At 38.5% G+C, this 17,454-nt stretch overlaps 1 protein-coding gene across 8 annotated transcripts in view; it reads left to right on the top strand.

Annotated features, from left to right (window-relative positions):
- TENM3 (teneurin transmembrane protein 3) overlaps positions 1-17,454 on the top strand; it is a 413,821-nt gene that overhangs the window by 345,152 nt on the left and 51,215 nt on the right. For 5 of the 8 annotated variants that reach the window (XM_082282288.1, XM_082282290.1, XM_082282289.1 and 2 more), the window contains 5 exons: positions 2,660-2,686; positions 5,192-5,338; positions 12,857-13,073; positions 14,140-14,259; positions 14,661-14,922. In XM_082282288.1, the coding sequence (XP_082138414.1) occupies positions 2,660-2,686; positions 5,192-5,338; positions 12,857-13,073; positions 14,140-14,259; positions 14,661-14,922 (773 nt within the window). The remainder of the gene's footprint in view (positions 1-2,659; positions 2,687-5,191; positions 5,339-12,856; positions 13,074-14,139; positions 14,260-14,660; positions 14,923-17,454) is intronic. The other 3 variants (XM_082282291.1, XM_082282292.1, XM_082282293.1) reach the window with 1 other exon arrangement.

A 17,454-nucleotide genomic window follows, 5' to 3' on the forward strand; every position in this document is an offset into this window, starting at 1 on the left:
ATCCAAAAAAAAAAAAAAAAGTCAGGGTTCCGAGTGGTTAAGAACTATGCTGTGTTAAATGTGAATTTGCCTGACTGTTACCGGTTCTTTGTAAAATCAGTTATCTGCCACATATTTATATAAATACCCACACAGATTGATCATTTGTATTTTATGCTGTATGAATTTTGAATGCCACTTAGAGCTCCTTGGACTTCTGAGTAGCCTAGAAAATGTACAAATCTTATATCTTCAGTTTTGTTTTTCTTTTTTTCATTTGGACTTATATGACGTCCCTCTACTCCTGGAAATAATAGTAAGATTTTAAATGGCACAGTGTTAAACTCTGCACAAATACCCTTGTACATATATTGCCTGGTCTGTAATTAGACTTTTTAAGGGCGTAAAATAACATATATGTGCCAGATGTGTAAATATCTTGCCAAGATGCTCCATCCTACTGAAGTGCTCCAAATCCCGCCTGGAATTCTCTATACAGAGGGGAAAAGGGCTTGTGTTTCGCATTTCCACACAGGTTCATTCCTCTTTCAGTTCCAGTGCCATGAAGATAAGGAAGACAGCATGGCTAGTTAAACTTCACTGCAAAGTTATACAGTTTTTGGTCATTCATTTTCTGCTTTATGATTTTTCCACAATGCTGCGTATTAGCCACAATAGTTTCTAACATTGTCCTTAATGTCAACTGACCGTGAGTAAAAGGATGCTGGAAGGTAGAACTTGTTTTCTGAGCATTATGGTTTTGTCGTTTGGAATTGACTTCTTATGGGACTGCTGGATACAAAAAAAATCTTAAAGAGCATTTTCTTAATCTATCTTGTATTTCAGGGTGGTTGTTTTGGTTGTTGTTGTTTTGTTGTTGGTTGGTTTCGGATTTTTTTTAATGAAGATTGGATCTGCAAATAAATAATATCTGGGGGCCTGGGATTGCAGGGACTGTTTTCAGTTGCCTAGGAGGTTTTTTTAATATTCCCTTACCTATCCTTACACTTGTAGAGGCATTTAATGTTTTATTGGTGGACAGATGCATTCCCCAGACAGACCTGATTGCTTTCATTTTATGAAATAAAGCTTGATTTTTCCGCCACACATACTACAGCATGGTTTAAGCTGTGTAGGGACAAGGGGAATTACACTGGATGAGTAAGAGAAGAATTTGATCCACTCTGAAATGTAGCTGTATCACTTTTCTTTTTGTTTGTGGTTAATGTGAAAAGCTACCTAGTTTGTTGCTGCTGCTCTAAATGTTCTGTATTGATGTTTTCATCTTACTTTGTCTTGCATCAACGTTACCATTATAGGGAAAAAAAAAAAAAAAAAGGCTGTGTAGTGGACACCAGACACTTTCTTCAAGAAAAAGGGACTAGAAAGTTTCCCCCTCTTAGTTGTAGCAGTGACACTGCCTCCTAATATGTACCTTACCACCTCCCTCCTTGGACTCAAGAGCAGCTTTTTTTGGTTCATCCAAACTGGAGGAAAGGCTATAGCTGGAAATGCCTGTTACTCATCCAACGGGATCCTAGCAAGTGACAGAGAACTTGCCAGACAGGGGCCATCATCCCTCAGGGATTTAGGAAGGTCAAATTTCAAAAGAAAGAGAGCCTGTGAAGGCTGTGTTGAGAGACCTTGTCCACAGCAAAACCAGGGGATTGTATCCAACGTTCCTGGCTCAGCTTGTCCTGTCCCACTGCTATGGTCTGTAGAATCCCATCACCTTGGGCGTGGGTGGCTGGCTTTGGTAGCCTGTGATGGACCTGGTGGCTTTGCTATATGGCATTAACCCCTTTCACACAACTGCAGTTGATGTCTGTTTCCTGGAAGGAAGGAGGGAATATGTTACCCATCTGTGCTGTGTCTCATGTATTAAAAGTAGGCCCTGCTGCTTGAAATCCATCTTATGCTCTGTATGTCATTCATCCATCTGCCTCCTCAAATCTTTTGTGAAATGTTAAGTGTCATAACTTACGAAAAAAAAGTCTGCTATCCTTGTATATACCGTGTTATTTATTTTTATACATCTAAAGCCTAAGTTTAATTTTCACCTGCTTTTCAAAATGAAATGGATCATCACGCTACTCACCTCACTACACCCTCTTCCACCCCATATTTACAATACAGCTTATTTTGCATACTTGGTTTGTGTGCTCAGAAGAGTAACTGCGACTGAATTGAGGCAGAAGAAAAAAATCCTCCTAAAAATCCTGTTAATCCAAGATAGTGTGCTGTTTATGATGTCAGAGTCATGAGTGACATGTAAACCAAAAATCTTCCTGCATGGTTAGTGTTTTAAAGCTCATAAGCTAAGGAATTGCTCTTACGTTGTGTTGAAAATTGAATTTTTTAACTAGCTTTGATTGTATTTTTGTTATATATAAAAATCAAAGCATGTGAAGAGAAGTCAGAATAAAATGTAGTTTCAGAAAGGTAGCATCTCTTTTGCTTGTGCAGACCTACTTTCTAAAACAGTTTCATTGATTCATGATGATGTTTGCTGGAAAGAGAAATTCTTGCATTTTAAAAGCTCTGAAATACATTTTCATTTTGTAATGTAAGACCTCTCAGGTGCACCTGCTTGATTTGCATGTGAATTCTGAACAGTTCTTGTTTCATGTGACACTTCTGAAATGTCTGTCTGTTTTTTTTTTTCTTTTTAATTCTCAAGCTCACTATTTGGATAAGATAGTGAAAGGTACTGTATATTTGCTCTTTGACATGCCTATATCTACATGTTTGGGTTTTTTTAATATTAATATATAGTTAAGAACATCCTAGTCTGGGCAAAAGAATCTTCTCTTACATACATTCCATGGATTATATAAATAACTCATACGGCTTTCAACTCATCTCAAAATTTTGCTTCTGTTACATGGTAACACTTTATCAGTAATTATACATTTATATACAAACTGTATACATGTATTAGATTTAATCTGAACCAATAACTGAAGATAGTATTCATTTGCTGTTTGGAACGGGGGTTTTTTGTTAGTTTTGTCATTGGACCTCTATGTACAAAACCCTAAATATTAAGACAACAAAGCAAAGTGGTACTCTTGTCATAGAACAAGTGTCATTAGTTCTAAAGAACAGATTAATTATAGAGATGTGTGTGTTTATCAGTCAGATCAATAGAATTCCCGAGGCTTTTAAGCTTTTGATTATCTGAATGTAGAAAATCTATAGGAAATTATGACTTGTATCCTGTATGAGTCTAGAAAAATCTTTTATGGTCTTTGCAACATTTTCAATTAAGAGGTTCAAGGATGCAAAACCCTACCATGAAACAGCAAAGATTCTTGTATCTTCAGTTATGGTGAAAAATTGATTTAGAAAAATGTTTAAAATATTCCTACCCCTCTTTCCCCAAATATCTTTCTCTATTCCTTGTGGTTTTTTCATTGGAATATGGCAATATTGATGGCAATATCCAGGCTTTCACACAATAAGTCTTGAGTGTACCCAGTCGACTCCTAAATTGCTCTGTCAGTATTGCAATTATATATGTAAGTCTTCCGTAAGTCAAATAGAAGCAATATTAAGGAAAAAATCTACCTCAGTACATTAACAAATACTATTAGCAGCTGCAGTCTGAAAGTATAAAAGTAGCAAGACTAATTTCAGCCTGACATGATGGCACTATATCCATAACTGTAGCATCCCCATCCTTCCTCACAAGAGGTTTTCCAGGTTTTCCTGATTCTCTTCTAAGAGTGATTTGACAAGAGTTAAGCACCCTTTATAACTTTTTTTTCTGGGAATGTTTGTAATTTGGAGCTGCAGGGTTAAAAGAACTCAGTAAATTAAAAACTCTTTAGAAGGACAAAAACAACTTACTTCTGAAAACCTGCTCTAAGCTTAACCAAAATGGATCAGTAGGTCAGTTCACAAAGATAGGTGTTCTAAAAAGTGAAAAACTGTTCACCCAGTTACTTAGGGGTTTGGATGAATGTTTACAGAAAATTGGTGTGTCCAGAAATATCTGATTTGTAGCCACCTTCTCATAAGATATTTAGTGCCATATCTGTACTTGCTTCTGTCAGTGTCTTATCATAATCATAGATAAGGAACACCGAAATCTACTTATTTATAGCGTTGTCATCCTCATACAGATCATGTTGGCTGCATGCCAGATTTCATCACTAGGAAGTGACAGATACTGTTTTTTTTAATGCAATGTTAGACTGAAAACAATTATCGATTTTGGATATATTAAATTATGTTAATTGTTTCCCAAATTTTCCCTCCTTGGCCATAAAAGCAGACAAGATAGGATATAAAGGTAACAGCACAAAAGCCTTAGGGAGATTGTCACAAAAAATCACTCTCTGCTATCTGTCTTGAAGCACGTCACTACCGTGTTTTTGTTCAGTCTATCAATGTTTATTGTGGTCCTTATGGTATTTCATTTTGTCCGTCCTAAGTAATCAAATACGCACAGCTATTACATTAAGTTGGAAATCCTGTTGGTCCTGTCCCATCCGTATGCAGCCTGAATCCTAATGTTTGTTAGAATAGATGCTAAGCTGCTTCACTATTTCCTGGGCTTTGCTTATTCTGTGAAAAGGAATGTATTTTTGGCATAAAGTATAGTCATTAAAACTGACCTATACTTTGTGCAATTATTTAACACACTGTAATTTCACATGAATACACGGCAACTCTGAGACCAGATAAAGTTAACCTTCTCTTTTATTACTTGCCTAAAATCATACCCATTTTCCTACTTAAGAATTTGGAGGGATTTATTCATAATAACAGGGAGTTTAAACATTTGTTCCAGTAAGTAATCAGTACTGCATAGAGCAAATAATGATCTATTCTATGAGCACAGAAAAATGTATCATTTTACACAGCTGTGTTTGCACTATGCACTCATCTCTTGTTACTTTGAAAAAAAAAATTAAAAAAAACAAACTTAATTTTGTCTGGCCTGCAGGTATTTAGAGGATTGGTGCATTTATTTCCTGCCTGTACAGGTAAGTGGTGTCTCAAGTGTCAGGCCAATCAAAGATGCCACTTTGTTAAGAATTACGTTCCCCAGGTAATGTTGCTGTTCCACTCCATGTGCAATTACAGTCTTTGTGCTGTTCTTAAGGCCTGTTCCCAATAAGTGTCCCTTGTTTGTATATTTTTTTCTTTTTATATTATTACAATATTTAAATCACTTGTGATTTCTCTTTGTCTGTTTCAACAGAGGGCTGCCCTGGATTGTGCAACAGCAATGGGAGATGCACACTGGACCAAAATGGCTGGCACTGTGTCTGCCAGCCAGGATGGAGGGGAGCAGGTTGTGACGTAGCCATGGAAACCCTCTGCACTGACAGTAAGGACAATGAAGGAGGTAAGAGACACCAACTGGATCTTTACCTCTGGGGAGAACATGTTGAGGAATGGAGATTTTTCAGTCAGGTGATTAAATACTGCCATGAGAACCATACACACGTTTTACTCGCTCTTACGCCTGTAAGAATATGCCATGGTCTTCAGTGCTTCTTAATGGCGTGTCAGCAAAGCCTTACAAGCTGCATATGACAGACAGGTGGGATGTGTACTTAGATAAAGATGGGTGTCACCTTAGTTTCTCAGCAGTGTTCTTTTATACTGGAAAAAAACATAGTTTCAACCCAGTGAACTGTTGTAGAGGGGAAAAAAAGGAAGGAGTTCAAAACTTTCAGTGACCTCACAAGGAAGTCGTCCCAAGAAAACAGGCCGAACTAGGAGTTTACAGTTTGAACTATGATGCAATTGCTGGAAACAATTGGTTGCCCAGCCTACAGAGATCTTATCTCTCCATAGCCCATGAATGCTCAGGTAACTGACAGGATGCTCTCAGAAGTCTTTTTTTTTTTTCCAGCTTACTTTTCCACAGTCTGTCATTCAGGTGACAGGTGACAGTCTGCAGCGAGATGCAGGCAGGACTGCTAACTTAAGGAATCAATCTACAATTATTGTTGTAGTCTAGGGAAGCTAGAGGGGCTGTAACTCAGCATGACTCCAGAATCACATAAAAAAAACCCCACAAAAACAAGATTAAATGTGAATGCAGTCAAATATTGGATCAGCATAATGCTTTTATTGTCTGTCTTTCTTCCCCTTCTCTCATCAATTCTTTTTGCTTAACACCTTCAGATTCAGAGAAGAGATAAAAACTCCATTAGGGCCTCTGGATGATGATAAAGTCATCTGGGACTTTGTCTTTCCATTTTAGACTGCATGTGCCTCTGCAACTGCTGATTTCCTCTCATATCCCTACTGCAGCTGGGATCTTAGACATCACAAACTATAAATAACAGCGGCATTTACTTCCTGAGGAAAATAAATAACACGTGTAAAACTGTGCTCCTGTACACATCATTTGGCTTGTCATCCTTCTACATTACATATTATATATTTTGAGGCAGTTTTCCATACTTAGGGGCCTAAACAGTCTGACCCAGATTCCACACAGAGATGTGCTTGTTTGAGGAATTAAGTTCAGGTGGGACAAGGAATTACAAGATAAGGAAAAAAGAGAAACCTGCAAACATGAAGAGAGACAAAGCAAGATGGAGGAGAAACTAGGTGGAAGCATAAAGAACTTGGAGAAAAACACAGACTGTGTAGGGAACAGAACAGGAGAAGACATTGAAAGCCCAATAATAGACTAAAACAGGTTCAGTAAATGTTAGAGATCATATAAGGATGTGACATATGAGAGCAAGAGTCAGGAGCAGGTAATGGATTGGTAGGAGGAAGAAGAACAAGGTGAACAGGGATGCATGTAAATGGAACAAGAGAAAAGAAGTTGCTCCTTCAGACCAAAAACAATAATAGCTTTTTGTGGGGAAAAGGAACAAGGAATTGGAGCAGAACAGTCTAACAGGATGACTTAAAGAAGAAAGAACTATTTGGGGGAAAAATAGCTAATGCTGGTGTTTTGTTGCATTTTTCTCTCTCTCATTTTCTTTTTTCATTATTGCCTTTATGGACATCATTGTGCAGCTGTGCATGAGGAAGGGGTTGGCCAAGCCCTTGTTTTGCCATGATTGACCTGTGTTGTGCAATTTGTCAATGGCATTTCTCTTAATTCATATGCTTCAGTACAGAGCATATTCACTTCCGGTTTTGACTGTGGCTGAGGAGAAGGGTTAAAATTTAACAATTAAATCAAATTAAAAATGGAAGTATACCTAACAAAACTGGGGAAAGAAAGTCTCCTTTGTAAGCTACCTGGAAAGATAAGAAGTATTTCTTCCCTTTCCTGCAATCAACCCACTTACCTCCAAGCAAGGCATTAAAATTTCAGACAGCTACAGGGACTGACATAAGTATTCTTCTGCTGTATTTGTTTATTGTGGGAGATTAGGTTATCTGAGCACTTGTGCTGAATTCATTGTATGACTGTGGGTAGTGTGATCTACATCTCATTAGGCTCAGTGGTTATATAATTTATCTCAGTTATTGTCTATTTGATATGCTGTGGTTAGTGTTTATGCTTTATCCTACACTGGGTAGAATATATTTCATATATTAATATGAGCAGAGTTCATTAATAAAAGTGTCTGCTGTTCCTTTGATTCTTAGCTCTTTCTGGGACTGATTATTCAAATTCTGTGAACATGAGCATCCAAAGGATCTCAATGGGAATATTCTCCATAGGAAATTCTAATGGCATCAAGGCATACCTGAGTATTTTCCCTTCTAGATACTATTGGTATATGATGGGATGATTATTACTTATCTTCCTTTTAATACAGATTTTTTTCAGAGTCTTGGAAATAATTTCCATTCTTGTTAAGGCTCGCTCTTTATTTTCCCCTGTATTTGACTGGATTTTTCCTTACATTTTAGCAGCCCACAAGGAAAGTGTGTGCAACAAGCAGATCTTAGCCTGAATTAAACTCCTAATGACTTTGTGAGGAGAGGGAAGTCAGAGCTGTGTGTGGGTGGAATAAGCCTAACTTCTTGGGGAAAAAATGTGTCACTATTATACTTTACCAAAGTGGGCCATGCTTTGTTATCAGTGTAGGAATAATAAGAAACAGGAAAAGTCACTGTTTACTCTTTAGTTTAGACAATTGAACAAATTCCTTAGTTAAGTTTGCTTTTTATTAGCTCCTATCCAGTTATTTAGAGTAGTTAAAAATTTCCACGAGCAAGATTTAAGGGATCATTAATATTCTTTTTTTGCTGAAACAAAAATAAACACTGTGATAAAGCAAAGCATACTTAGCACTACTGTATTTTTTAGTTACTTGCATAGTCTAGGACAGCCTGTTCCTGGCAAACATTGTCACAGGATAGCACAAATTCAGCCTAAAGATTGCCTAAACTGGGGCCTCTTCTCTGATAGTGGCTAATAGCAATTGCTTAGCAAAACATTATAATAGGGTAGATGTGAATTTATATTTTCTTTTGTGTGTTAACAGACTGCTAATTAAAGTAAGAAATTACTGCCACTGAATGTTTTGAATGCCAGAAGAGTTGCTAAGTGCAAAGATAATCCAAGCTAAGGAAGTCTCAGGAAGTATCTACTTGAACTAGGAGTGATACAGTGGCATACTCATGTTCTCTGGTTTGTGCTCCAACACTTCCCATTATTCTTCAGCTTTTTGTTTGCATCTATGGCTGCTGGTGAATGCTGGGTTCATATATCCATGGGACTTATCCACAGTGGCTCCAAGATTTCTTTCTGGAGTGAGAACTCATTTGGAGCCCCACATTCTATATTTTAGGCTTCTTCACTCAACAGTAGTGCAGAATTTCAGTACACTATAGGTATGCTTGTAAAGATACTGCAATAGTAACATTGAGCGAGGTCCTTGCACACTGTTTAGGAATAAATAAAGGGCTGTTTGTGCTTTTGTGGCTTTTCTGACCAGCTGTTCCTACAAGCAGTCATTTTGATGTCTGTGATTGAGTCCACTCATTGTAGTCTGTTGCAAAATTGCGGTATGTGAGGATAACTGAGGTTTGTTTTTACAGTTTTCTTTCCTTTCCTGTCTCCTGCCTTAGTCTGCCTGTCACCAAAATTGTCCTGGTGGGATGGCCAGATCAAGAATGTGATTTATGTAGGTCCTTGGCCACCACATCCCCTTGACACTGGCAGATCTTTTGCCTAGGACTTACTTTGTACCTCTCTTTTTCTTCCTACAGCAAACAGTGCCGCTGATACATCCTACTTTTTAGACATGCATTGTGGGGATCCTCTGTCTTGACTGCTCTCATTTAATCACAGAATCATAGAATGGGTTGGGTTGAAAGTGACCTTAAAGATCATCTAGTTCCAACCCCCCTGCCATGAACAGAGACACTTCCCACTACACCAGGTTGCTCAAAACACCATCCAACCTGGTGTTAAATACATCCAGGGATGGGCAATCCACAACTTCTTTGGGCAGCCTGTTCCAGTGCCTCACCTGCCTCACAGTAAACAATTTCTTCCTTATATCTAATCTAAACCTGCCCTCTTTCAGTTTAAAGCCATTTGTTCTTGTTCCATCACCATCTGCCCTTGTCAGCAGTCCCTCTCCAGGTCTTGCAGGCCCTCTTCTGGTACTTGTAGGATGCTACAAGGTCTCTTTGGAGCCTTCTCTTCCTCAGGCTGAACAACCCCAACTTGCTCAGCCTATCATCATAGGAGAGGTGTTCCAGCCCCCAATCATCTTTCGTGGCCTCCTCTGCACTCACTTTAGCAGGTCCATGTCCTTACACTGGGGGCCCCAGAACTGGATGCAGAACTCCAGCTGGGGTCTCACAAGAGCACAGTTTTGATGGTTTTATGAATCTCTCCAAATAAGCAATTTTATCAACAGTCCATGCCCCATTGCAATTCAGTGCATTTTGCAACAAAGGTAAAAATAACATTTGTCAAGATTTTTACAGGTAGACTTTAGCTTTTGAGGAAGAAAACAGTAAAGTATTCATGACGTCTTTTGTATATAGAACCACTTACATCTAGAACAAGAAAACATAAATAGCCTTCTGAGACTGATAGTGACTGTCCAGCTGCCTGTAGGAGTTTCTATTTCCTTTATAATTTCACTGTCATATTTGAGTGATATAACTGACAAGGCACTGTTGAGCTAAGTCTCATATTTTTCAGGCTAAACAAAATTCATCAATAAATTTGCACAGCCATTTCAGAGAAGAAATTTTACTCTGCTTCACACAGTGCAATAGAGTACTTGACTTAGTGGTACTAGATAGCTCTAGCCACATAAGTACAGAGAAAGAATGAAAAATGTTTTCTCAAGTTATAAAGAGCCAGATTCATAACCATCCGTCACTCGGCTGGGCAAGTTACTGATAAACTCCACAGGAAAATAACAAACAGCATATCCCTGTATCTTGGCTGGTGAAAATGAGATTCTTTCTCTGATTGATGTTGGTGGAGAGGCTTGTAAAAATGCATTTCCAGCTGATTAGTTCAGAAGGTGTCAATCTCATGCAGTTTTATGACCTGCAGTCTATACTCCAGATGTACATTTGCTTTTTATAAGCTAACAAAGATGAATGGAGAAATCTGAGCATTTCTTTGGCAACTGCACCAGATATTGCATGGGAGACCATACAGATATATAAAACCCCAAAACTGTTCTTTTAACCATAAGTACCCCTAGCTTTGACACTGATCCGGGCTTCTGGAGTTAAAAGCAACAAGGGAGGTCAGTACTTCAGCTAGGAAAAGGTTTCATATTTTACAAGAATGAGACTAGAAAGTTGCAAGAGTCACAGCCTCTCTGAGGTTGGAAAGGCCTCTGGAAATCATCTAGTCCCATCCCCTGCTCAGAGCCAGATTAGCTAGAGCAGGTTGCTCAGGTATGTGCCCAGTTGGGTTTTGAATATCTCCAAGGATGAAGACTCCACAAATTTCCTGGGCAACTTACTGCAATATCCAACCACTTTTACAGTAAAAAATGTTTTTTTGCTGTTCAGACCAAATTTCCTGTGTTTCAGTCTGTGCCCATTGCCTCTTTCCTCTTGCTGGGCACCACTGGAAGGTGGACTTTTTTACACCCTCCCATCAGGTATCTGTACACATTGATGAGATCCCCCCCGAGCTTTCTCCAGGCTCAGCAGTATCAATGCTTTCAGCCTTTCCATGCAGGAGAGCTGTGTCAAGCCCTTAACAGTCTCCACAGCCCTTCACTGAGCTTTCTCTAGTTCAGTGTTCCATGTCTAGACAATGTTCCACGTCTCATGCACCAGCAAGCCCAGCCTGCACACAGAGCTATGTGTGCAGGTGTGGCCTCACCAGTGCTGAGCAGAGGGGAATGATCACCCTGCCTGACCTGCTGGCACCACTCCTAACGCAGCCCAGGATGGCATTGGCACCTTCTTTCCTGCAAGGGCATGTTGCTGGCTCATGTTAATTTTGTGTCCACCAGGACTCCCAAGGTCTTCTCCACAAAGCTATGTTATGGTGCAGGAGGTTGTTCCTCCCCAGGTGCAGGACTTTCTTATTGTGGAACTGCATGTGGTTCCTGTCAGCCCATTTTTCCAGCCTGTCGGTGTCTACCTGAATGCCAATCTGACATATCCGCATCCCAGGAAAAATCAATGTTCTTTCTTGTCTCTTTAAAAAGTTTAAACTTTTATATGCTTAATGATGCCTTTTTCATCCCTTCTATTTTCCCTGAACTGATTTCAAAGTCAGCCAAGTTAAATAAGAATTTTAGATGTGGGAAAGAACAGAAATCCCACTCCTTTACTATTTTGCCAGTCCTCTAACTGATCCACATAGCACAGCAATACTTAGAAGAATACCTTTAGAAGACCTCTGTTTACTTACACTCTTTCAACATATGATTGAACAAAAATGGATGATATTTTTCCCTTCAGAAAGAAGTTTTACTCTAAAGACAGATTCTTTTGTGAGACAAGCAGTCATGGGTTTCCTCCGAGTGCTGCATTGGTATATTTTTCAGTTCAGTGCTCCAAGCAAGCTCCCTCTGCAATCTAAATGGAATAATAAAATGTTTTAGCTATTTCAGTCTTGCTGTTCTTTTGGGGAAACAATTATCAGCTCTGTGATACCAGATTACATTCATCTAGAAATTTTCTGTAGCTGACATTTCCAGGCTCATTTTCCTTATGACTTTACTTACAGCAAATTAGTAGTTATCAATTTGATCTTGATTTTAATCTTTCATCAAATTAGATTTCCAGTGATGTGACAGATCTAATGTTCCACATATGGGAATATTTCAGCACACAAGCATAAAAGCACCCATGTGTTTAAATCTTGTTTATGCTGGCCAGCATTTCCCATCAGCTTATTCAGAATAAAATCTAAATGTTAAATACAGTTTTTGTTCTCTCATACATTTTCATGTAGAAAACTTGTGGAAATTGCCTTTGCCACTAGCAACAAAACCTTTCTGTCAAGGTGTAAAGGATTCCACCTTGATACATGTTGTGAAATATTTAAAGCTACTTGCAGCATAGATATGCTAAAAAAACTTGAGGAAAACAGCAGAGTAGGAGTTACTTGTTTCTTTCCTCTAGCAAGCCAAATAACCTCCCATAAAAGCTAATTAGGCCCACCTAAAATGTTTAATATTTATAAGTTAACAGTGTATGCAGAGCCTGAGCGCCTTCATTTTCTGGTTTGTTCAACATGTTTTTAGAAAAGTGTGGAATAAATGGGTTCATTTTTACATGATACTGAGTATATTCAGCTTGCATGGATTTACATGGGAGTTTAAGAACTCAGTGGAAACAAACTTTCTTTAATTGAAAGTGAATTCATTAAAATCTTAATTATGAGTATTCTTTCATACTACATAATTTTTTTAATCTCCCTGCTGGCTGGCTCGTTCCAATGCACAGGGGCAGGAGGAAGAGTTTGTTCATTTGTGTGACTTTCTGTCAACAGATGGGCTAGTTGACTGTATGGATCCTGACTGCTGTTTGCAGAGTTCTTGCCAAAACCAGCCTTACTGTCGTGGACTGCCTGATCCCCAAGATATCATCAGCCAAAGCCAACAGTCGCCGTCTCAGCAAGCTGCCAAAGCGTTTTATGAGCGGATCAGTTTCCTCATCGGAGCAGACAGCACCCACGTCATACCTGGGGAAAGCCCTTTTAATAAGAGGTGAGCGTGACTCATCTGTACTCATGAGCACAAGAGAAACTGGAGAGTGTGAGATTCGTATGAGGAGAAGATCCTCTATGACTGCAAATTTTGTGGTGTAGATTTTGAGCAACAACCTTTTCTCTTAATATATCAAATTGCTTGTTTTGTCTCATTTCCTGCAAAATTCAATTTACCAGTGCCACTAGGTTACAGAAGGTCCTTGCCATGCTTAGTGTCTGTATTCCAACAGGGCACTTCATTAATGATTAAATAAATCTTTATTTAACCAGTTGATTTGGGCTAGCACAGTTGGAAATATATCAAAGCAATGAAAACACTTCAGAAGGAAAAGCAAAGCTGCACTTTTTAAACTGAGCTCACTAAATAATATAAATTATGAATTAATGTAATAGAACTGTTAAGTGCACGACAGTATAATTGCATAAACTATTTGACTGGTGCTCTATGAAGCAGTAATGGCCTGAAAATAAGCCAGTAACAGGAAGCAGGTGTCTGGGATCTCACTGAGTGAAAGAAGATGATTTACACTATAACTACTGCGTTTGCAGTAATTTAACAGCATTAATGTGTTTGGGCACAGCAGTTGATTAAAAGTTGTTGCACCAATGTTCCTTATTGCTCTTTTAAATTTTGTACTTCACAGTCCCTGCAGTTTTACAGATTGCTTTGATACTAATTGAAAAGTACATTTTTCTTTAAGAGTCTGCCAGAAGTATGACTTATAGTGAGAACATCTAGAGTTTATAAGTTCTTAAAATTCTTCAGTTAATTTCTGGTCTTAGTAACTCAGTACAGACAAAATAAACCAAAGTAAAATCAACAATACTGAAACAAAATTATTATCTGCAGATTTTGAGGCATTTGTTTATATAGTGTAAATTATGTGAACTTGTAAAAGGGTTAGAGGCTGAGGAATGTTTGTTAAATGATAGTTGATAGCATGTGGAGAGGGGTGGGTGGGTGAGGGTGGATGTGTGTGTCTGTGTTCACTCACTAGCTTTTATTCATGCAAAAAGAACAAAAAACCCCAAACTTGTAACTTGATCCTGCATCTTTTTTGTAGTCTTGCATCTGTCATAAGAGGCCAAGTATTAACTGCTGATGGAACACCACTCATTGGAGTCAATGTTTCCTTTCTACACTATCCAGAGTATGGATATACAATCACTCGCCAGGACGGAATGTAAGTTCCTTTTGAAGCGCTTGTAAGTCATAAAGACGCAAAGGTGTTACTGAAGAGCTGCTTGTAAAACTGAGATAATAATAAAATAATGGGGAAAAAAGACATTAGCAAAGTGATTGACTAAGGTTGTACTTCGTGCATTCTTAAAATGTAAAACGTGCTGATTATTATATACTTCAGAAGCAGAAAGGCTTGCTTAATTTAAACGCAGCATCCCAAACTCTCTGTTCTCTCTGTGCAGTATAATGTAATATAATTTAATTGATTTCTCCGTTTTTCCCAGTAGAGCCATTCTGCATTCAGAGCAGTTCAATGGAATGAAGAATCAATCAGTAAAATAGAGGCTGTGGATGGCTTTGGGAATTTGCTGACTAGCTAGCCCTCTTGGGGTTTTTTCCTAGGTTTGACTTGGTAGCGAATGGTGGTGCCTCTCTGACACTGGTGTTTGAGCGATCACCATTCCTGACACAGTACCACACAGTATGGATTCCCTGGAATGTCTTTTATGTCATGGATACCCTTGTCATGAAGAAGGAAGAGAATGACATTCCTAGTTGTGATCTAAGCGGATTTGTAAGGCCAAACCCTGTTATCGTGTCATCGCCTTTATCCACCTTCTTTAGAATTTCTCCTGAAGATAGTCCTATCATCCCAGAGACACAGGTAAGGTGTGCTTCAAATAAACACAATTTTATCCCAGGCTAGTGTTCAGCAACCAGAATGAAAACAGTGCACTGCGGTTCAAAAATTTGCAACGTGATTATCTTCAGACCAATTTATTTATTTTATGGGATGATTTTTAAAATTTCACCTGAAAAAGAAAAGTAGTAAAGCTGCATGTACACCAGTGTCTGGCTTTACAATTGTTTGCATCACTTAATTTACAGAATGTCTTTAGCATTCAAGCACTATAAAAAGGCCCATAAAAAGGACACACTATAGTACATCAGCCTTTTAGGATTGCCCTCTTGTTAGAAGTGACCTCAGAGACTGAAAACGAAAGGTGTTTTTCCACTGTGTCCTAAAGACACACACAGTTTGAAGTATCTGTTTAGTCCTGATAAATAGCATAACACACAGATTTTCATAAACTGAAAGAACTCTCTACAACACTGAGGACAGTGCTCGTGGTCTAAGCAACTTCTTCAGAACTTGTAATACTGAAGTAAGACTTAACATCCAAACCTTGATTTAAATGGAAAAAACTATGGATGAAGTGGGTTTTTTTTTTAATTTTTCTGGATGAAGTGGGGTTTTTTTTAAATTTTTCCAAGATAGGTGTATTAGATTCCTCCATCTCAAATAATAATCACTAATACAATGATTAGTCTCTCCGTTCTTGAAGCATTTCAGTTGCATTTTAAGAAGCAATACGTCTCGGTGTTAATTTTTGAATTTTTCCTAGTGAAACAGTTCTCCTTCTGCCTCCCTCTTTCTCTTTCTCTTTCTCTTTCTCTTTCTCTTTCTCTTTCTCTTTCTCTTTCTCTTTCTCTTTCTCTTTCTCTTTCTCTTTCTCTTTCCCCTACCTTCACAATGTCATAATTACATAGAGCACTCTTTTTCACATTCACCAAGAAATGTCCTCGCCTCTTCAAGGGAAACCCGGAAAATGTATTCAAATGTTTTCATGCAGAGCTCTTAAGAAAAGAGCTAAATCATTAAGCAATTCATGGAAGGAGCAGGTTTAAAGGAAAGATGTAAGAAAATTACAACTGAAAACTCATACAAATCTAGACTGTGCTAGGAAATTGTTGCTTTTATCCTCACTATCACTTCTGTGCCTTTGATAGCTGCAAGTCAATTAAAAGAAAGTATTTGCAAAACAGAGTCCACTGAAAAACAGCTTTGATTTACTTGTTTTGGCAACAGATGATAGATTCAGTTCCTGAAATGACGGAAAATGGCTTAGATAGATATAAATCAAGAAAAAAGTTACAATAGAAGAATGTCAGAAAATACAAATTTTAAAAAAACACTTGTAGTGTCGAGGTAAACAAGTTATTTCATGAGCAATGGGACTAAGACTGGATTCCTACTAATTCCCACCCACTGCTGTAATTCCATCTGTCTGTTGCATCAAGTCCTTCCCCATAGACTACATTCAGCCTTTTCTTCTTTCTTACAGGAGTCCCAAATTGACTACTTCTTCCCTACCAGAACCCTTTTTTTAACAAACCTAAAAGAACTGAATTATCTTTGGAGATTTCTACTGTTACTTAAAATGTGGTTGAAATTGTCTACCAGGTTCAGAATTTGTGAGGTGGGAGGTCTGATAGGCAGGACTGTTGGGTCAAGTTGTTTCTCCCTAGGAAACCAGCTGGAAGGAGAGATACTCTCAGTGGGTCTTAGGGAGTTGGTGCTGATGGGTGATTTATGATGAGGGAAAATGTTACTCTCATTGTATGTGCAAAAATCCAGTTCAGTACTGTGTAAAAAAACATGAAGCAGTATTTTCTTCTATATTCCTTGCTTATCCCACACATAAATTTCCCACACGTAATTTTCTGCTTCAGCAAGTGGGAGCTGCACAGCTGTGACTGGCACGTACCCCTTCGGGTCAGGTTCCCCTCAGAAATGCATAATGCTCAGCAATCTGTCACCCAAGAAAATCGCTCCTCTCTATAAAAGATGGGCAGAACCAGGTCCTATTCAAAACTGTAAGTTCAGCTCCAGAGGAACTGCTGTTGTTCTTTTCATATAAAAAGGGGCAATGCCAGTTTAAAGGCTGTGAGACTGGAGGAAGGCACAGAGAAAGAAGTCATTCCCTGTGTTCTTGCAGTCAGTGTTAGCCACCCTGTTTGTGTGCTGTGACAGCACTCACTACCACGTACTGCAGGAGAAAATGGTGTGCTGCTGTAATCATCATCCCTTGAAGTGCTTCATCATCCCTTGGAGATAATGTTTCCAAGAGTGTACTTAGTGGCTTATGAATCCCAAATTGATCAGAGGGGGAATTAAAGTCTGCGCCAAAGGAGCAGCATGAAAGAAAACTGAGAAAAAAAAGGCAAGCAAGGGGAAAGAACAAACACAGTGGGTAAAGAGGTGATCACAGACCCAATAGATCATTACTCAAGAGGGTTGATAATAACATGTTAACTAAATTTGGACTGCTTAGGCATGATTTTATCTACTATTAATTGCAAGTTACCATGCTTTGCCTAGACTTAACTAGCTGAAATTAATCAGTGTGGAAGG

Source organism: Coloeus monedula (genome assembly GCF_965178545.1).
Source record: "Coloeus monedula genome assembly, chromosome: 5".
NCBI lineage: Eukaryota > Metazoa > Chordata > Aves > Passeriformes > Corvidae > Coloeus > Coloeus monedula.